Source organism: Helobdella robusta, assembly GCF_000326865.2.
Source record: "Helobdella robusta unplaced genomic scaffold HELROscaffold_24, whole genome shotgun sequence".
Lineage (NCBI taxonomy): Eukaryota > Metazoa > Annelida > Clitellata > Rhynchobdellida > Glossiphoniidae > Helobdella > Helobdella robusta.
Window position 1 is genome coordinate 1,719,067 of NW_008704261.1, and position 22,499 is coordinate 1,741,565.

At 38.0% G+C, this 22,499-nt stretch overlaps 3 protein-coding genes across 3 annotated transcripts in view; 1 reads left to right on the forward strand and 2 right to left on the reverse strand.

The window, feature by feature from the left end:
• The window catches only part of HELRODRAFT_172725 (hypothetical protein), a gene marked incomplete at both ends in the record, with an annotated part of 12,650 nt that extends 2,239 nt beyond the window's left edge, over positions 1 to 10,411 (reverse strand). Inside the window, 10 exons of the mRNA XM_009019379.1 lie at positions 1,482 to 1,635; positions 1,783 to 2,010; positions 2,178 to 2,374; positions 2,497 to 2,580; positions 2,671 to 2,785; positions 4,797 to 4,947; positions 7,992 to 8,532; positions 8,598 to 9,005; positions 9,059 to 10,064; positions 10,172 to 10,411. Coding sequence (XP_009017627.1) covers positions 1,482 to 1,635; positions 1,783 to 2,010; positions 2,178 to 2,374; positions 2,497 to 2,580; positions 2,671 to 2,785; positions 4,797 to 4,947; positions 7,992 to 8,532; positions 8,598 to 9,005; positions 9,059 to 10,064; positions 10,172 to 10,411 — 3,124 coding nt within the window. The remainder of the gene's footprint in view (positions 1 to 1,481; positions 1,636 to 1,782; positions 2,011 to 2,177; positions 2,375 to 2,496; positions 2,581 to 2,670; positions 2,786 to 4,796; positions 4,948 to 7,991; positions 8,533 to 8,597; positions 9,006 to 9,058; positions 10,065 to 10,171) is intronic.
• A 3,484-nt stretch (positions 10,412 to 13,895) lies between these two features.
• On the reverse strand, positions 13,896 to 14,186 carry HELRODRAFT_152704 (hypothetical protein; the record flags this gene model as incomplete). Its single annotated transcript, XM_009019380.1, has 1 exon — positions 13,896 to 14,186. A coding segment is annotated over one exon (291 nt), but the record flags the coding sequence as incomplete, so codon positions are not given.
• Positions 14,187 to 14,950: 764 nt separating this feature from the next.
• On the forward strand, positions 14,951 to 15,296 carry HELRODRAFT_79127 (hypothetical protein; the record flags this gene model as incomplete). The annotated part of the gene is made up of 2 exons (XM_009019381.1): positions 14,951 to 15,085; positions 15,207 to 15,296. Coding segments are annotated over 2 exons (225 nt in total), but the record flags the coding sequence as incomplete, so codon positions are not given.
• Positions 15,297 to 22,499: the final 7,203 nt, after the last annotated feature.

Consider the following 22,499-nt stretch of genomic DNA (forward strand, 5'->3'; position numbering starts at 1 on the left):
GTTGTGATGGATGTGGCATCAAAAGATATGGGGAGGAGAAAGAAAGATAAGCTTGTGGTAAAGAGAAAGACATGGAAGTTACAGGATGCAGAGGTGAGGAAGGCATTTGAAGTGAAGGTGGCTGAAAGTTGGGAGAGGGTAAGGATGAAGATGTTTGGGAGAGATATAGGGACTGTGTGTTGGCTACGGCAGATAAAGTATGTGGATGGACAAAAGGAAAGTGTGGGCATATAGAAAGAAGAAACGAAAATTGTACATGTGTTTTGTGGATCTAGAAAAGGCTTTTGATCGAGTACCGAGGAAGGTCATTGAATGGGCATTGAGGAAGAAAGGAGTGAATGAGAGACTTGTTAAAGCTGTGATGCAGTTGTATGAAGGGGCAAAGACAAAGGTGAGGGTCGGAAGGGGGATGTCGGACGCTTTTAGTGTTAAGGTAGGAGTGCATCAAGAATCAGTGTTATCACCGTATTTGTTTTCATTTGTGATGGATGTTGTATGTGGAAACATAATGGAGGGGTTGTTATTTGAGATTTTGTATGCAGATGATTTAGTCTTGATGGCTGATAGCATGAAAATTTGACATAAGGAAAAGTGTTATTGAAAGAAAGGGTTAAAAGTTAATATTGGTAAGACAAAAGTAATGGTGAGTGGGGAAGGTGGGGAGCGAGTAATAAGTAAAATAGACCCCTGTGGGGTATGTGACAGGAGAGTGAAGGCTAACTCGGTATTGTGTATTGGGTGTGAGAAGTGAGTGCATTAGAGATTTAGTGGTGTGAGGGGGGCATTGAAAAAGGTGGAAGGTACGTTCAAATGTAAGAAATGTGTTCATGGTGTAATTAATAAGACGGACGCAAGGACGGGATTGAATGGTGGTATTGAAAGAGTGGAAAACTTTGATTATTTAAAGGTTAAGCTGAACGCGGATGTGTGTGATGGATGAAATTTAGGGAACTGGGTGGGGTATTGTGTGGAAAGAAATGGTCAGTGAAGATGAAAGGGAGGGTATGTAAAGCATGTGTGCGAGCAGCGATAGTATATGGTGATGAAACTTGGGTGTTGAGGAGAGAGGAGGAAAGTGTACTGCAGAGTGCTGAAAGAGCTATGGTGAGGATGATGTGTGGGGTTAAAGTGAAGGATAGGAGGAGTAGTACAAAGCTGATGTCAATGATGGGACTGAATGAGGACATTGTGACATTGATAAGGAGATCGAAATTGCGGTGGTATAGACATGTGTTGAGAAGGGATGAAAGGGTCGGGATTAGGCAAGCGTTGGAGTTCGAAGTTGAAGGAGAGAGCAGGTGGAGAAGGACAGAGTGAAAGCGGGGTTGCGTGCTACTGATATTGATGTGAGAAATAGTTCACTGGTGATGTTTTTTTGCATGAAGATTTGATGATGTTTTTGATCTCATCAGGTGTGACATCATCAAAAAACCCGAAGCGGTTACAGACGGAGGCAGTAACATTATCCAAATCAGCATCACCTGATGAAACCAATAACTGTTGTGCTATGTTTTTATGAATATTGTTGATCTTGTTGATGAAATAATTATTGAAGTCGTTGACCAATGATGAAGTTCCAGAATTGTTGAGGCAGGGTTCGTTGCTATTCTTGTGTAAAAGTCTATTGAGGTTGCGCTAAGTGGCACGCAAGTTGATCGATTTGTCGAGCTCATTTCTCAACAAATCTACGCTGGATTTAAGGATCAACTTCCGGGCCAAGTTTTTTGCATTGTTATAATTAAGTTTATTAATTATAGTTTTGTTGCTCATGTATACACGCACCATTTTACGCCTGTATCTTTTAGCATTACGGGCGTCATTTGATATGTGGTTTTTAAGGCAAACCCTTGTTTTTAATGGAGCATGTTTTTCAAGTGTCTTGGAAACTATTGAATTGATGTGAGATGCATATTGATGAGTGGTTTGTTTATCATACTCCAGGATTGATGAGGAGAGTAAATCATCATTGAATTTTAACCAATTTACTTTTTTAATATTTCTAAACGTAACCTTGTCGGTTGTAATGTTGAGTCGAGGAGCGTAGACGGAAGTGGTGATGAGGTTGTGATCGGAAAAAAAATGTTGGGTAGACTTGACTGTTGAAACGATGACTGATTGATCCTTAGGTGTTATCAGCAGGTCGAGGATATTGCCCTTTTTATGTGTAGAAGACAAACGTGTTGTAGTAGATTAAACTCGTCAATGATCTCCAACCATTCAGCATTAACAGGTGCCTGAGGAAAAGGAGCATTAAAATCGCCACAGATTATAAATCTGATATTTATTGATATGATACCTTCACTTAAATTATTAAACTCATTTAGAAATTCAGATGTAATAGGGCCTGGTGGCCTGTAGATGATGAAAATATGAACTGAATGTTGAATGTAATTGAGTTTGACAGCAAGCTGTTCAAAACTGGTTGTTGAATATGAGGTATTTTTTGAACAGTCTATGTAGCCCCGATGGCACCCCCTTTCTTATCACCACTAGTACCTCTGTGCTGATGAATAACTGAGAAGCCAGGCGGGGCGACTTTACACTTGGTCACATCAGGGTCGTCAGATGTGATCCATGTCTCTGTTAAACACAGCACATCCAAACGATGATCCCACATTGAATTATGGATGAGTGCAGCTTTACGAGCTGCTGAGCGAGTGTTCAACAGACCAATTAATTTGCTGTGAATTTTTGACGTTTGAGATCGATCATGAGGTGTTACGTTTAGATTGTTGCGAGTGCATCTTGGAATGAATGCCTTGCCGGGCTGGTTGAAACTGAGTAACTGTGAAGGGGTGTAGGAGATTATCATGATATTGAGTTGACACAAGAGGAAAATTAATTTATTTGAATTAAAGTCGATGTAGTAGCTGTTAGAATATTATTTCATTTGTTCAATTCAAGTTGTAGAAAGTGAAAACTAATTGATTAAAAAACTGAACTAAGTTGGAGAGACGTGAAACAAATCAATTCAAATTATTTGTATTTAAATTAGAAATGAGGAATTAATTAATTAATTAATTAAGAATTTTTAATTAATTATAAACTAAGAGTCGAAGGTAAAAATTAATAAAAAAAAACTAATAAAGATAAATAGATAAATGTGTTTTTTGTGGGTAGTTGATTTGATATTCATAATTTGATTGGTGCTATTGTGAGTTTTCAGAGATATTTCGGAAAATTAAGTGTTATTTGGCCGGTGCGCTTGTGTTTCACAATTTTGTTAGGGCCATTCTGATGTTTACTATTTTGCCGTGTGACCATGATTATTACTTTTTTTTTAATTAATGCATTTTACAATTTTCATTTTTGCAGTTGTTGACTTGATTTATTGGAAAGATTGGAAATTATCAGGAGCTGTGCTTTTTAGTTCTTTCATATTCCTTTTATCACTTGCTCTCTTTTCTGTCCTCAGCGTTGTTGCTTACCTTCTTCTCATTACCTTGACAATAACTTTAACCTTCAGACTGTACAAAAACGTCATTGCTGCTGTTCAGAAAACTGGAGAAGGAAATCCGTTCAAGTATGTTATGATTGTCAGATTAAACTCTTGTATTACATTACAATTCAATTTGTTATGGTGATCATTCATAGATTTTTGTTTTTGCTTAAACTTTTTGAGGAATTTAAATGGCTCAAATTGGTTTTCTTGACTTATTTATTTATTCAAATTCAATCCGAAACATTTCTTGGAGAATAATCTCTTTTTAGCATTTTTCAGATGTATCAGCAACAAACACAATGTATGGGACTACATATGAATCAATGCATCACAAACTGTAATTGCGATAGGCGGGAATCTCTTTGCATTCGAACTCAGTTACTACAACATCATCAGCAGCGCCAGGCTTTTTAGCCATTACACCATCGCGTCGCCAAATGTTTTGCCTACATTTTGATATATATGGATATATTTTAATAGTTGATATTGAGAAAAATAGTTTTATGAAGTTTAAAGACAATTCCATTAAAATGTGGTTAAATATTTATTTTAAGATTTAAGTCATTTTATGATATGTTTATTAACTAATAAGGAAAAATTATTTATTTATTCAAGTAACACATTTGCACCGGTTTTGTTGTATATAAGATTACGTGTGATCATATGTTTTGTGTGATAAATCAAATACACCCATTTCTTTCAAACATGGTCGTTTTTGAACCGATGTACCGAAAATGAAAGCGTAATGAAAGTTTCCAGCACCAATACCGATCATTGATACCAAATTATTTACCGAATCGAAAAACCAAAATTCACATATACCTGTAATTTGCCGATAAAATATCATTATTTTTAGAAAATCGTCATAACAAATAGGCAATGATGCATATGCGTATGATTATTTATATCAATCAATCATCGTTTTGCGTCCAGAGACCCGGTTTCCCGAGGTAGGACGTTATTTTCTTTGCCATCAACTTTTTGCGCCAAATTAGACGATCAGTTGTATTCATTTCATTTAAATTTAGAGATTTCATGTCTTGCTCGATTGTTTGCGACCAGGACTTCTTTGGACGGCCTTTGGGACGTGTGCCAGGTGTAGCGTGAGTTAGAGGTAGACAGAATAAAACTCTCAAGGTTTTAAGTTTTCATCTTTTATTAAACAACAAATTAGTCCAACTGGGATAACAAATTGAATAACAAAGTTAACAGTTTATATCAAGTCTGTAAGTGTTACACCTGGGGTTCTGTACAACTTCCTTCACAATTAGTTTCGTGGACACCGACGTTATATACCTCTCCGTCAACTCGGTGAATGGCCTTCTTCTGGAGAATTTATGGAATGTGTTTATACGTGGGTATATTTCTTCATGTAGTCACTGCCCTGTTGTTGTGTGACTGGGGTGTGCGAATGCTGTTGTAGCGACGGCCTCCGGACTACACGGTGCACCAGGGTTATTTCTCGAGGTTTCTTCTCGTTTCGATATGTTTGGTTCTTCAAATGTCTATTTTAACCACCCACAGATATTACGAAGAACGACTAACAAAATGTTGTTTTATCTACCACTAATTACCAACTTAATTTAAGGCAAAATCAGAATACGTTAATTAACTCGCTACCTCCCAACGTTAACAAAGATGTCCGTCCTCGTTTTTTTTTTCACCTCGCTTACATACCCACACCTCGTCTCTCGCGCATGGGCATTATATCATTAATTCTCTAGCGCTGCATCTATAGCTCCAACTGTTACACACCTCCCCCCCAACAGTTGAATATTCTACGGGGTAGAATGTTCACTCCTGTGTGGGCATCAGATGCTACCTGTTGCGGCTCGCTCTACCGGCCTAGTAAGGAAGTCAGCCACATTTCGACCACCAGCTCGATATCTGAACTCCTGCATAGCCAACCCCCATCTCATGAGTTTCGAACTCTTTGGGACTAGGATTGTGGTCCGTATACACATAGATCTTTGACATACAGATCCAACCTCGAAACTTCTGAAGTGCCCACAAGATAGCGTACGCCTCTTTCTCTATAATGGCCCAGCGTCGTTGGGTATCGCTTAACTTTTTACTAGCAAACGCAATGGGACGTTCATTTCCCTGTTCATCCGATTGTACCAAACAACAAGCCACGGTATGGTCACTTGCGTCGGTGATTAATCCAAACGGGAGCGAATAATTAATTGAATGTAACCCTCCAATATTTCTTAATTGACATATTACCGCATCTAGGCTTTGTTGGTGTTTCTGCGTCCACTGTATCGCCCCACTGTTCGATCCCTTTGTAAGCTCTGTAACATTCCTCAAAGTTTGGGCCAGCTGCGGCAAAAAATGCTGAAAATAGTTAAAGAAGCCAACCAGCTTCCGCACCTCCTTCTTCGTCGTTGGGGGCCGGATGTCTTGTAGTTTCTGGAGCTTCAATGGGTCAACATCAATTTTCCCAGATCCGACCATGTGTCCCAAAAAAGGCACCCTGTTTTGTGCAAATCGACATTTTTGAACATCGAATGTCAAACCGGACCGCTGTACTATACCAAGGAACCTTTTCAAATGGAGGATATGTTCCTCCCACGTCTGAGAATACACAGCAATGTCATCTATATATGCTTCAGTAAAATCCTGTATTTCACTTGTCAACCTTTTCATTGCTCTGGCGAAAGTTATACTTGCTGATTTCAAACCAAATGGCATTCTGGTGAATTCATATAAACCAAAATCACAAACAAATGCAGTGAGCCATCTTGATTGTTCTTCCATCGGTATCTGCCAGTATCCGCTCCTAGCATCAAAACTATTAATGTATTGTGCACGGCTGACCTTCTGTAGCACATCCTGAACATCAGGAGCTGGAAAACCATCGCCCGCAGAATGTTTATTCACATATCTATAATCAACTGCCAACCGAACAGCACCATTTTTCTTCAAAATGCATACGATAGGACTCGCCATCTCGCTGGTTGAGGGCGTAATGATGCCCTTTTCTAACATCATCTCCAGCTGATTCTTAACTTCCTGCTTCAACAATTCCGGTATTCTGTAGGCACGCAACCGTCGAGGTCGAAATTCCTTATCCACCCGAATACAGTGTTGTACTGCTGGATATAAACCCACCTGTGGCTGGAATACCCCCGCATACATCGCGACCAACTCCCTCACCTGAAGTCTCTGTTCGTCCGACAAGTGTGTTAACTCCTTCATCTCGGTTTGTACCACCTTTATATCATGGGTCACCTCTGGGTCATAAGGATGTAGGTTACCAAAGTCTTCTTCATCATACCTCAAAATAACACAATTATTTAAGGTAACCTCTTCTATCCGATTATTGTACTTACGTACATGATTAACGTGTACATGATGTTTATGACCCTCTAATTCTACCACATAAGAATGCGGAGATTTAACTTGTACAATAGTTCCAGGCCCTTTCCACCTGTTACACCATTTATTTCTCCATGTTGATGGAACAAGAACAATGACCAAGTCTCCCAACTGGAATTTCTTAACTTTACTGCGCAGGTTGTAGTAATGGGTATACCGTAGTTGCGCCCTGTCTGCATGTTTCTCCGCATAACCATGTGCAACTTCCAAATCATGTCGCAGTGTCCGGAGATATTCATCGGGCTGTTTCCCAAGATGTAATGGTAAGCACCGTTCTCCCACCCAAGATTCCTTCAGAATCGTTAAAGGTCCCCTCGGCAGTGTTCCGTACAACATCGTAAACGGACTCACCTGTGTAGTCTCTGATGGCTTCTCTCGGAGCGTCCACAAAACGAATGGGAGGATCCTATGCCAGCTCTGCGGATGATCTTGTGCCAACTTGAAGATCATGCTCTTTAATGTCCGATTACATCTTTCGACGACTCCGGATGCTTCTGGATGACCCGGAGTGTTGAAACGTGGGCTGCATCCCAAATTCTGAAGCAGCGCCTGCGTTAAACCACTTGTGAAGTTGGCTCCTCGGTCAGAACTAATGACCCGGGGCACGGAGTAGGTCATGAAAATTTGCAGAAGCACATCACAGGTAGTTCTGGCATTGATACGTTCCATTGGATAGGCCATGGGCCATCTGGTGAAAAGATCGATTACCACGAGGGCGTAATTATACCTCGGCTTGGGTCCAACCTCCACAGTAATCATTGGCCCGATGCAATCCATCACTAGATGTGAAAATGGCACCTCATCCTTCCTCGGTATAGGAGTTATAGGAGCCCTCTCAGATATCTTCACAGGATTCCTCAGTTGACAAATCCGACACGAGTCACAGTACTTTCGTATCTTTTCAGTCATCTCCGGAAACCAAAAACTGAGGGCAATGCGTTGTCGGGTTGCCTTTGCCGCCATGTGTCCTGCAAAGGGTCTATCGTGTCCCATCTCCATCACAGTTTGTATCCTGACCCTGGGTAAACATAGTTGTTTTATTTTATGACCCAGCACTGTCTCCTTATGGAATAAAATGCCGTCCTCAATAAAAAAATTCTTCCTTTTCATCTTTGCCCACTCCCAACATCCTTTTAGTGTCTGACACTCCTGTTGTTCTTTGAGGAACCTGTCCTTTTCTAACCCACAACTTCCTTCGTCCTCATCCACCTGGGCTTCACCCTCATCATCTTTATCTAGAACTTTGTTATGACCTGCCACAATACCAACTTTGTTGTCATCTGAAAATTCCCTCCCATCGTCATCACCATCTCCACGATCATGATCATCTTCACCTTCCTCCTCTGGTTGGCCATCCTCAGCTTCCATCACACCAACCTTACAATTATTAAATTTTATTGGGTTGTCTTCTTCCACCGCCAGTTCATCAATCATATCGTCATCTTCAGCCCCTCCACCTTCATCCTCACCATCATCTTCGTTAGGCCTGTCATTTTCTGATCTCTTTGTAGCAGCAGTCGAGTTATTTACCTCAGCAACATCTGACTTGCATATTCCACCGACATCTGATCTACGTGTACCACCGACATCTGATTTCCCGGCTCTACCGACTTCTAATCTACCAACATTACCGACATCTGATTTACCTACACCCCCGACATCTGATCTACCAACATTACCGCCATATGATTTGCCTGTACCTCTGACATCTGATCTACCAATATTACCGACATCTGATTTACCTACACCCCCGACATCTGATCTACAACATTACCGCCATATGATTTGCCTGCACCTCTGACATCTGATCTACCAATATTACCGACATCTGATTTACCTACACCCCCGACATCTGATCTACCAACATTACCGCCATATGATTTGCCTGCACCTCTGACATCTGATCTACCAACATTACCGACATCTGAATTACCAACACCATTGTTGTTGTCATAAACAAATTTATTAACGTTGCTGTTGTTGTCATCTAACTTTCTTATAATATCACCGACCTGACCTACACCTCGCCGTCCGCATCGCCCCTGGCATTTCAACCCGGGATCTTCAACGTCGTAGTATTTTAGACTTTCGTCATGTTCAGACATCACCGGTAAATCACCTACCAATGTACCGGCCCTCATGGCAGGCATTGTGTATGGTTCTGATATATTCAACAACTCCACTATCTGTGGGGTGATGACTCCACTATCTGTGGGGTGATGATTAACTGTTCACCAGCATTAGGAACCACCGCACACCACACCCTGATTGCTGGCGCAATGCTTTCCCCTTCCTTTGAACTTGGCAACAACATCACCCATGTCCCATCAACTTCTGTAGGCTGCCCATTCCATCCCCTGATTCTCATCTTTTCCATTCGTGGAAGCTTCAACCTCTGGCATAAATCTTGTGATATTCCACAAACCTCTGCCCCACTGTCTACCAAGGCCTTACAGACTGGACCAGACTGTATTTGAACGTCCACAAATGGTCTTGTGAAATATTTGTCGGCTTGAATAGCTCCATTGTCATGTGAATTCAGACCTCGAGACGCAGAAGAGACGTGACATTTCATGATTTTCCTTACCGGTTTCCCCAAGCTAGACCTCCGAGTGCAAAACTTGGCCAGATGACCCACATTACCACACTTGTAACAGCCCACCTTTGAAATTGGTCCCCTCTTATCATCTTTCAAGGGCCAAGGTGAGTGTTTTCCCCTTTGTTCCGACAAGTGGTGTAGCCTATAATCAGAAACAGCTGCCGTTGACGACCTCATGTTCATGTTTGCCTCGAACGTCTCTAGAACATCAGCCATTTGTTCATGTTGTAACCAACTCTCACCCTCCTGGGTCAACACATGTTCTAACAAAACTTTAGGGAGCAATTCTTTCATCCGGTCTACAACCAACAATGACATCGCCCGATCCAAATTCTCGATACCACGACTTTGAAAGTAGAATCTAAGGTGGCTATGTAATTTCGCGGCAAATGCTGGGAATGTTTCATCACTTTTCTTCCTAGCTAGATAAAATTCATCGCGAAGTTTCATAGGACTGAACCGACATGAATATATGATACGTTGCTTGATGGCTTCATAATTCTGATAGTCTTCCCCTTTTAATTCATTCAAAACTGTTTTCATCTTCGTCTCCATATTTGCTACCAACAGCTCTGCTCGTATATCTTCAGTGATTTCATAACTATCAAACATTCCTTCAATTCTTTGAAAATACGCTGGTAACTCCCGGGGATCCGTTGGGCATAACCCCATCATTGGGCTAAATCTTCGGATTATACCAGTTATGGAACTCTTCAATGTGATTTTGTTCTCTTGAGCCTTCATCCCACTTCAGCTTCTCTGCGTAACTTCTTGTCTTCTTCTTCTAATTCTAGCTGTCGTTCAACTTTCTCTTTCTCTCGTTCTGCTGCTTCCTTCTTTATTTGCCTATCTTGATCTGCTGCTTCCTTCAGAATCTGCATCTCCAACTCCAACTTCCTCAGTTGCATCATTTGTACGGGGTCCGTAACGTTAACCCCTTCCTCCGGTTCCGACATGCCTGTCCTTGATCTAAGCTGCCTGTCCACCATGATTTGTACCAACCAAAATAGACAACTTTTATTTTCGAAACAGCCAACTTCGATTGTCGAATACTATTTTAAATTGTTATTGTTTTGTTTTCTCGGTGCTACTTTTTAAAAAATATTGATGCAACTACTCGGCAAACCAGCTTCTTTTATTAGGTTAATTATTTTAATGAAATTTATACTTTAATTCATTAATTCTTTATTACTTATCTGTTATTCATAATTATTCAAAAATTACTGTTATTACACCGAATCTATCACAAATCACTTGAATTGTTGTTTAATTCGTTTATTTGAGAATTCTAGAATGTAGTTTCGGAGATTTTCTACCTGAATTTCTGTGGTTGTTGTTTACAGTTGTAAAATCTTTTTTTTTGTTTTTCTTCTTTCTCTCCTCACCTGCTGTCTACGTCAATACACACTTTTTTTTTTTGAGTGTGTATCCCACCGCTGCCACCAAAAATGTAGCGTGAGTTAGAGGTAGACAGAATAAAACTCTCAAGGTTTTAAGTTTTCATCTTTTATTAAACAACAAATTAGTCCAACTGGGATAACAAATTGAATAACAAAGTTAACAGTTTATATCAAGTCTGTAAGTGTTACACCTGGGGTTCTGTACAACTTCCTTCACAATTAGTTTCGTGGACACCGACGTTATATACCTCTCCGTCAACTCGGTGAATGGCCTTCTTCTGGAGAATTTATGGAATGTGTTTATACGTGGGTATATTTCTTCATGTAGTCACTGCCCTGTTGTTGTGTGACTGGGGTGTGCGAATGCTGTTGTAGCGACGGCCTCCGGACTACACGGTGCACCAGGGTTATTTCTCGAGGTTTCTTCTCGTTTCGATATGTTTGGTTCTTCAAATGTCTATTTTAACCACCCACAGATATTACGAAGAACGACTAACAAAATGTTGTTTTATCTACCACTAATTACCAACTTAATTTAAGGCAAAATCAGAATACGTTAATTAACTCGCTACCTCCCAACGTTAACAAAGATGTCCGTCCTCGTTTTTTTTTCACCTCGCTTACATACCCACACCTCGTCTCTCGCGCATGGGCATTATATCATTAATTCTCTAGCGCTGCATCTATAGCTCCAACTGTTACACCAGGTACTTCAACATCTGCAAGAGAAGTTATGGCACTGTTTCCACTTCGTTTGACATGACCAAACCACCGCAGACGGTGTTGCCGGCATTCGTCCTTTATATCGTCTAAACCAGCACGACGCAGGATTTTGGTAGATTTGATGTGGTCCTTCAGACTAATTCGTTGCATCCATCGGAGCATTTTCATGTCGGTTCGTTGAAGTTGTTGTTCCAGTTTGGTTGTCATTGGCCATGTTTCTGCGCCATATAACAACACCGGACGTATCACAGATTTATAAAGTCTTCATCGTAGTGGTATTGGGATGTCACGCCGCATCAATATAGAGGCAAGAAGATGCCATTTATTCCAGCCTGCACGTATGCGTGCTTCAGCTGTTCCAGTACAATCCAGAACATCCCCTAGATATTGAAACGATGTGACTTTCTCTATTTTAATGGCTTCAAAAACAGAGCTATTTCGAATTTGTTGTTTTGGATTGATGCAAGCAGGACAAACAAATTTGTACACTTTAGATAAAGTACCAATTATTTTTGAACAACGTTTGTGACACCACTGGTTACACTGCTGACACTTGATTGAATTGTTACCTACACCAGCTTTACAAACTGAACAGGGCCATCGTCCAGTATCTGTGGATTGGATGGGTTCACCAGTGTTCATTGCTTTGGTTTTGCTGATGTTGACTTTGAATCCATGATCGGCGAGTCTGGTGTTCCAATCTTCAAACATCTGTGCTGCATTCTGCTCAGACGTGGCTGTTAAAACGATATCATCAGATTCCAAATTCACCAGTGCGTATCGGTTTTGTGATTTCTTCTATCACAGTTATAAATAACAGTGGACTGAGAATCGAGCCTTGGTGAGCTCCAACGCCGATGTCAAATGCATCTGTGTTTCCAACCGTTGTGCTGACAAGAGTCTTAGTATTCGTATACATTTCCATCACAAGTCGAACAAGATATTCTGGAATGAGTTGTCGACGTAGACTCCACCTGATTGCTTCATGGGGAACTCGATCAAATGCTTTTTCAAGGTCTACAAAAATGTGTGATAGTTGTTGATGCTTTGCGAGGTACTTCTCTTGCAGTTGCCGAAGGATGTGAATTGCATCAATTGTTGATTTTTCCGCTAGAAAACCAAATTGATAATTTCCGATTGTGATGCACGACGTTAATCTTCTCTCAATGATTTTTTCGACAATTTTCAGGGAGTGTTCTAACAGACGTATACCCCGATATGATGAACAATTCAATGGATCACCTTTGCCTTTGTATAGCGGGACTGTCATGCTATAGTTCCATTCAGTCGGCATTGAGGAATTTCTTCTGATTTCACGGCAAAGTTGTAGTAACGTTTTGGATACCTGCAGTACCAGATGCATTGATAATGTCATTTGTGAGTCCAGAGGGCCCTGCTGCCTTTCCATCCTTCATAGCTTTCAGGGCTCCTGTAAGCTCCTCTACAGTGATGTCTGGAATCGGACCTTCGATGGGTGGAGCGTCAAAGTTAACATTGATGGGATTTGTTTCGTTTAACAGACGATTGAAGTATTCTCTCCACTGTAGCTTGATCTCATCTTGTTCAAGAACCATCTCATTTTTGTCGTTTTTGATACATGAGGCACCAACTATGTCTTTTTTCGTACGCTTTGCTTGTTTTGTTATACGATACAGAGATTTCATTTGTTCACCTTTGCTTTTAGTGAGCCACTCTCTGCACTGATCTGTCCGTGCCATTGCAACTTGACGTCTTGCATAGTTGTTCTTCTCACGGAAAATTTTAGTCATCTACAGACTTTCATTTTTGCCATTGCCTGTATGCAACTTTCTTTTCAGCTATTGCATTTTGTACACTGTCATTCCACCACCAAGTGTCACGTTCATGCTGACGTTTTGTACCAGTTTTCCCACAAACTGTAGTTGCAGCGTTCATTAAAACGGTTTTGTATGTACTCCAATCTGTACTGGCTTGCGATTGGTGGTCTAACTGTGTGGCGACAATCTGTTGAAATTTTTCTCGATGAATATTGCTTTTCAGCTTCCACGTTTTGATTCTCCGAGGCATTTGTTTAGACTTATGTTTTGACAGTTCGACAACCAGGAGCCTATGTTGGGCGACACATGATTCGCCAGGTATAACTTTGACGTTTTGAACAGCCTTCGGTGTGGTTGTTTGACAGCGAAGAAATCAATTTGCGTGGCTGATGGTCCACTTTTGTATGTTATGAAATGTTCCAACCTCTTTCTAAAATATGTGTTCAGTAAACAAAACCCGTGAATTTCAGCAAACTCAAGGATGCGGTTGCCATCTTCATTCCGTTTTCCATAGCCAAAACCGCCATGTACGTTGTCAAAACCATCTGTTTTTCTCCAACGTGGCCATTGAGATCGACTCCAATCAGGATTGTTTCAGATTTTGGTATTGTTGAGATGGTGTCGGAGAATGCAGTCCAGAAGTCAATTTTCATCTCTTCTGATTCGCCTGTCTGTGGTGCGTATGCAGAAAAAATAATCATTGTTTGCTTTTCTATGCGAAGCTTGATCCCCATGAGACGTGAATTAATCCTTTTAATATCCAGTACTTCTTGGGCTAGCGGTTCTCTGACAAAAATTACAACACCATTTTTGGCCGTCTTTTGACCATTCCAGAATAATTTATATTTATATTTTATATATAAATATAAATTGTAAGCCTAGAACGACACACATAATTAATAAGTACGAATTAACACAGCTTCATGTTGTTGAAAATCTTACTAAAAAAATTGATTTATTATAATATATTCCTTTTTTAGATATAAAAAAAATGAGTATCGAAAAGAAAAAACATACAAAAACGCTAAAATGAAAAATCTGATAGCATTGCAACGATGTTAGACTAATATTTATTCTGACATTGATAATTTGTTCATATATTTGACTCAACGCCTATTTTTCCAACCCAACATGAACTCAGAACATTTTTTAAAAAATTTAAAAAAAAAATCCAATTTATATATTCATTTAATTTTAATCAGCAAAAACGGTAATATATTCCAACTTTTTTTTATTGGTGACAGCACAATAAATTTGCTTTTACACAGCGAATTTCTTTTTTTTATAAAATTTTTATAAATGATTTTGAAACACTCGTGCTTTGATTGATTATCATAAATGGAAAATATTATCTAGGAATTTTGATAGCCCTTATATTAGCTTCTTTGTGTTTTCGTTCCAGGCATTGATGTTTATTAAAATTTGCTTTTATACAGCGAATTTTTTTTTTTTAAATTTTTATAAATGATTTTGAAACACTCGTGCTTCGATTGATTATCATAAATGGGAAATATTATCTAGGAATTTTGATAGCCCTTATATTAGCTTCTTTGTGTTTTTGTTCCAGGCATTGATGTTTATTAAAATTTGATTGATTTCTCGTAGGAAGTATCTTGATCTCGATATAGGATTGAGCGAAGAGAATGTTCACAGGGTGACCAAGTCCGTGGTGAGCCATGGAGTAGCTTTTATTGCTGAATTAAGAAGACTCCTTCTTATTGAAGATATTGTTGATTCTATCAAAGTAATGAGTCGAAATGTTTTTTAATATTCCAGTTATTTATTCTATGTTTTATATGTAAAGAAATTTACATCTTCATATCTTATACTTGGTAGAGTTTTGTTAAACTAAAAATTTTTATCAGTTTGGTTTGTTTCTATGGGTACTTACATACATCGGAGCTTGGTTCAATGGCATGACACTAATCATTATTGGTTTGTTTTTCATATTTTGAATGCATAAAATGTTTTAAATGTCTTGTCACGATGTGTTAGACATATACATAGGGATTGAAAGTGAAATTTTTAAGATATTTTTTTTAATGTTAAAATGATTGTTGACTGTAAGGCATTTAAAATTTATTAGAACTTTATAAACTCTAGCATTTTTTTAATTTTTTGAATACTATTGTTAGAAAAGTTATAAGTATTCATACTAATTTAGCTCAACCAGAATTACCATAACAAACATTATCTGTTTTTTTAACATAAATTTTATAATTGAAAGATAAAATTGTTTTAATGTAAATTTTTATTTGTATCAGCTGATGTAGCCATTTTCACTATACCCAAGTTCTATGACGTTTACAAGGTTAATATTACGTTTTGTTATATTTTGGCTCTTCTGTTCCAATTGATTTTTTACACTTCGCCATTAAAACCCAAATGTACAAAGTTTGAAGCTAGGAATAGCACATTGGAAACTCTGATCACAAACCCATTTTGAATATACACGTTAGGCAACCTTTTACATACTAAAAGTGCTCAACTAGCCTTTGTAGCTGCTATCTTCTCTAGTTGTCTTGGAATTTTTTTACAATCAGGTTGAGTCGATCATGTCACAGATCATTTCACAGATCATGTCACAGAGTGATCATCTTTGAAATAAGTCTACCAAACAAAACTCAAAAGATTTTTCGATGATTGGGACGATACCTACCAAAGATGTCGACTTATTTGTCATGTGGCCTGACTAAAGCAAACTGATGTACTGATCTTCAATCTCCTCATTTTGGAAAATAGAATTTAGCGCATCAGAGTTGGGACTGTGTAGCCATCTTTGTTGTAGCTTTTGTGATAACACGACTTTACTACTGTAATCCTGTACTTAATTTAATAAATTTAGCTTACTAAAATTCATTCATCTGATGTAAAATAATATATGTTAGACTGATATTTTGTTCGAGAAAGTACGATAGCGTATTTGGAAGTTTGAAGTTTTTTCACTTATTGCCTATCATGCAAAGAATGGTTTTCCAACTTGTAATGCTTTCCAACTTGCTCTGATTATCATCTAGGATCAGCTTGAATGCCTGTTGGTACATTACTTTGCGTCTGCTTCGAATGTTGGTCTCTATAACCTAAACTTCAGTTGGTAAAGACGTTTTTTGTGTATTGACTCACAGTATCTAATGAGATTAATATGATAAAGTGAGATTAAAAATAAAAAAATAACGTTGCTCAAAAATAATTGGTACTTTATATAAAGTGTCCAATTTTGTTTGTCCTGCTTGCATCAATCCAAAACAACAAATACGAAATAGCAATGTTTTTGAAGCCATTAAGGTAAAGAAAGTCACATCGTTTCAATATCTAAGGGATGTTCTAGATTGTACTGTAACAGCTGAAGCTGCCGTTCGAGAACGCATACGTGCAGGCTGGAATAAATGGCATCTTCTTGCCTCTATATTGATGCGGCGTGACATCCCAATACCACTACGATGAAGACTTTATAAATCTGTGATACGCCCAGTGTTGTTACACGAAGAAACATAGCCAATGACAACTAAACTGGAACAACAACTTCAACGAACCGACATGAAAATGCTCCGATGGATGCAACGAATTAATCTGAAGGACCACATCAAATCTACCGAAATCCTGCGTCGTGCTGGTTTAGACGATATAAAGGACGAATGCCGGCAACACCGTCTGCGGTGGTTTGGTCATGTCAAACGAAGTGGAAACAGTGCCATAACTTCTCTTGCAGATGTTGAAGTACCTGGCACACGTCCCAAAGGCCGTCCAAAGAAGTCCTGGTCGCAAACAATCGAGCAAGACATGAAAGCTCTAAATTTAAATGAAATGGATACAACTGATTGTCTAATTTGGCGCAAGATGTTGATGGCAAAGAAAACAATGTCCTATCTCGGGGAACTGGGTCTCTGGACGCCTAACGAAGATTGATTGATTGAGATTATTACAAGGTTAGATACTGTCGAGAAACACACTTTACCGTTACGCCGTTTCGCCCTATTTATTCAATTTTTCAAGTTAACATTTCATCTAATTTAAATTAAACCTGTTGGATCAATTGGTTAGAAATCACTATGTACAATGTACATCGTATGTGTATCATTAATCACTATGGACATGGTATGTAGATCATTATTCATTATAATTATTTTAAAAAAACCTATTTTTCTTTTTATTTAATTTTTATTTTTCGTAAGATTCAAAATTGTTTTTGAATTTAAATTTTATATTTTGCATGCAAATTGTTGTCTTGCTAAAGTACATATTTATTCCGTTTCTTTGTAAATCATTTATTCCGTCTATGTGTTATTTATTTTTTAATTCTATTTCTGTTTGTTACATAGTCTTGACAGTTGTTTAGTTTGAGCTGTACTTTTAATCGTACTTTTTAAATTGCGTAAAATTTCTTTGCTTGTTGAATTTTTTTGGACGAAATTACTACAGATTAACTATTTATATTTAGCCAAAAAAATCCCAGCAAATTTCATTGGTTTTGGTCATTGAAGCACTAATGATGTTACCAATGAAATCCGATAACCAATCGAGGCGTATTTTTCAACTAAAATATTGTTTTCTCTTCTCCGGCAAATGATTTGACTAAAACAATTATTTTTACGTTATTCGGTTTGCTCTGTTACCTAATATTTGGATGTTTGTATTTCATTCATGTTCCTTTGAACACCTTTGAAGATTTTATATCAAATCCTAAAATGTCGTATTTTTTATTTTAGTTTCACATTTATTTGCTAAGTTTGAATTGGCTTTTTTGAAAATTACTCTTTTAATTCTACCTTCGAGCTGAGGGACTTTGTTCAATGTTACCGTAATAACACTTGAATTTATTTAATTTATTCGTCCGAATTTTTTCAGGTTGAAATAAACAAAAATTTGGATCTTGTCAAGAACAAAGTGAAAGATTTGTTTAAATTGTTGGTATTTTTATTTGTTGTTATTTATCTTTCGCTTTTTTTAACAACTCAAATAGTTGAGACGTATACAAGTGGGGCTATTACCAGGGCCGCCGAAAGACAAACCGGGTGACAAGTTTATATGCATACCGGGCCTTTCATGTTTATATGTATACATAAATACAGTATATATACACTATACAGTATGGATGAAATTTAGGGAACTGGGTGGGATTTTGTGTGGAAAGAAATGGTCAGTGAAGATGAAAGGGAGGGTATATAAAGCATGTGTGCGAGCAGCGATAGTATATGGTGATGAAACTTGGGTGTTGAGGAGAGAGGAGGAAAGTGTACTGCAGAGTGCTGAAAGAGCTATGGTGAGGATGATGTGTGGGGTTAAAGTGAAGGATAGGAGGAGTAGTACAGAGCTGATGTCGATGATGGGACTGAATGAGGACATTGTGACATTGATAAGGAGATCGAGATTGCGGTGGTATAGGCATGGGTTGAGAAGGGATGAAAGGGTCGGGATTAGGCGAGCGTTGGAGTTCGATGTTGAAGGAGTGATAGGAAGGGGTCGTCCGCGATTGGGATGGAGAACAGGTGGAGAAGGACAGAGTGAAAGCGGGGTTGCGTGATACTGAGGCGAGTGACAGATGTGAATGGCGTCGAGGGGTATTTCGGTTTCATCATAGGTAGCCAAACGGCAACCCCCGATCTTGGGGAAAATGTCGTCTAAACGTGTGTTGTTGTTGTTGTAGTAGTATATCTACAGTATTCTTCCGAATTGTTGGCATTATTGCGGCGTGATGGCTCAATGGTTAAAGGCACCTGGTCTTGCTGCTGCAGTGACTTAGTTTGATACCAAAGAGATCCCCGCCTATCATATGCAATGTGTATGATGTTCGACTTAGTTAACTTCCTGTTTAACTTTTCGATTTTTCTAACGGTTGATCGTAAATCATGAACAAGATGAGACCAAACTACAGTGGAAAGAAAACTTCAACCGTCTGTTAAATGAAACAAATCTCATCAATGTCAACTTTGACGCTCCACCCATCGCAGGTCCAATTTCAGACATCACTGTAGAGGAGCTTACAGAAACTCTGAAAGCTATGAAGGGTGGAAAGGCAGCAGGGCCCTCTGGATTCACAAATGACATTATAAAAGCATCTGGTACTGCAGATATCCAAACGTTACTACAACTTTGCCGTGAAGTCTGGAGAAATTGCTCAATGCCGACTGAATGGAACTTTAGCATGACAATTTTGCTTACAAAGGCAAAGGTGATCTATTGAACTGTTCATCATATCGGGGTATACGTCTGTTAGAACACTCCCTAAAAATTGTCGAGAAAATCATTGACGTCGTGCATCACAATCGGAAGTTATCTTTTGGTTTCCTAGCGGGGAAATCAACAATTGATGCAATTCACATCCTTCGGCAACTGCAAGGGAAGTACTTCGCAAAGCATCAACAACTATCACACATTTGGTTAGGGTCGCGAGCAAGACATGAAAGCACTAAATGTAAACGAAATTTGGCGCAAAAAATTGATAGCAAAGAAAACAACATCCTACCTTGGGAAACTGGGTCTCTGGACGCTAAACGAAGATTGATTGATCGTAAATCATTCTCATGTAAGACAACAACCAAGTTATCGAAAAGGCTCACGATGCGTGTACAAACTGACGCTATAAAAAAATCACATGAAAGAGAAACACAAAACTGAAATTATTGACAAATCTTGGACCACAATGTTGAAATCTTACATTACAAGAACAACTATTATAATTTACGACTAGCCGAATCAATACTCATAGAACAAAGACTTCCGATAATAAATAAAAATGTATCAACAACTTGCAATTGCACATACACAACGTATCAATTCGAGCACCGAAGATGGTATAGGACTACTGAAAAAAGCTTTTTTGTTCTATCATGCACAAAATAAACAAAAATTTTGGTTTTGAACTTAAGAAACTTGAGAATGATTTACGATCAACCGTTAGAATAATCAAAAAGTTAAACAAAAAATTAACACCAAACATTTTGTGACTTTCATAAAATATATATATATATATATATATATATATATTGGAACGAGGTTTTCTTTGATGCAAATATCGTTAAATATTTTTGCCCATTTTGCATTAATTAATTTTTTAATAAGGATTTCGGCAACACGAAGCTGTTTTAATTTATATTTAATGCAAAATGGGCAAAAATATTTAACGATATTTGCATATATATATAGTGTTATATAAATTATACCAAATTGTTGGTATTTTCAATTTTCCTTACTAGAATTTTCTGGAACGTTTAAACGTTTTTTCTGGAAATTGTTAAATTTTTTGAAAATAGAAATATTATCCATGTTCATCATGAAAATTTAATGAAACTGTTTTTATCCAAATTCATCATGCAGATAAGGCCTTATTTCGATTTTTCACAAATCATCTTCAGTTCAGGTTCGGTTAAACAAAGCAAAGTTAGTTCTTTAGCAAAGTTAGTTATTAGTTGTGGTCGTATTCTTCATCTTTGTTGTTGTCGTTCCTCTGTTCTTCGTGGGTATTAAAGATAGTATTAGGGCATCGAGTTGATAATGATGTAATCATTTTTTGTTGGATTTGTTTGGGGTTTTCGATATCTATTAGGGATATCTATATAATTGTATTTGCGATCCTCTGTTGGATATGAATGCGTGAATGCACGGTTCACAAAGCATTTTATTTTACTTATTTTGAATTGTTCCATGCATTCGCTTAGTCCATTTATACAAATACCTTTTTTTGTTGCTTTGATGTATACGGAAGTTGTAAATCTTTGTTCGTCATGCGCTACCAAAACATCTAAAAATGCCAATGAAATTTCACTTTCGTGCTCGGTAGTGAAATTCAGTTTTGATGTTCAGGGTTGCTAGTAACCGGTAGATTTGTTCCGGATCATCGTATGCGACAAAGATATCGTCAACATACCTGGCTTAAATGTTTGTTTTCAATTCTGGATTGTCTCTAAACGTTTTGCTCTCAATATGTCTTAAGAAGAAATTTGCGAACAAGACACCGAGTGGTAAGCATATGGCTACGCCGTCACTTTGCTTGTATAGCTTGCCTGTGGTGGTGTGGAAAGGTGCTTCGGTGGTGCAGATTTGGAGAAGAGATTTGAGTTGTGTTTTGGTATTTTTAAGAAGACCATGTCTGAGTGATAAACGCTATTGATAATAATATCAATTGTGTCATGGATGGGAACATTTGTAAACAAAAATTCAACATCCAGAGAAGCAATATGATTTGATGGTTTGTTGGTGTTCAATAGATTGATAAATTCCCGCGAGGACCCGGAGATTATTGTTATTAGGATTGTATGGGGTCAGAATTTTGTTTGGATATTTGGCTATAAGCTATGTTATTGTCGAGATTTGGCTGATGATAGGTCGAAGGGGTTTGTTTTTGTGCATTTTGATGTTGCCATAGAGGTATCCAGATAAGTATTTGCCTTGGAGTAGCTGGATTTTTTTGAGGTATGTTTTTGTTAATTTTTTTATTATTGATTTGAATTTAGTCTTTAGGTGAGGAGTGGGTCTTTTTTGGTTGCTTGAAATTTTGTGCTCTCGTTAAGTAGGTGTTCGACTTTGGTGTTGTAGTTAGTTTTATGTTTGACCACAAATTGATTTCACTTGTCTACACGATGAATGACAATATTTTCATTTCATTGTTTATCAGTTCCTTTGCGGCAGTTCTAAGATCATTTGTTAGAATTTTAGTCTGAAAATTGCCTCTATGTTTCTTGGCTTCAGCTTGTTGCTCAACGCAATGAATGAATTCACTGTAATCTTGGTTTGTCGTTCTGCCCCGTTTATTTTCATCATCAGTTTTTTTTTTCAATTGTTTTTTCAATATTGTTTGGCTTCATTAAAATATGACAGTTTAATCCTAAATTTGAATATTCTCTTTGTTTATCAGTGAGAGAGGATGTTTACTGAGGTTAATAAACCGATCCGTTAATCCATTACTATTCGTTCTAATTAGATTTGTCAACTTTTTATGAAATTTAAGGTTTGAGTTGTATTTATAAGTATTCATTCTTTTGTCTTGAGCTTTGTTGAGTTCATCTTTGATGGCAGCTACCAGCTTTGTGAAAAATCGAAATAAGACCGATCTGCATGATGAATTTGGATAACAACGGTTTCATTAAATTTTCATGATGAATTTGGACAAAAATTCTATTTTTAATAAATTGAACCATTTCCAGAAAATTTTAGTAAGGAAA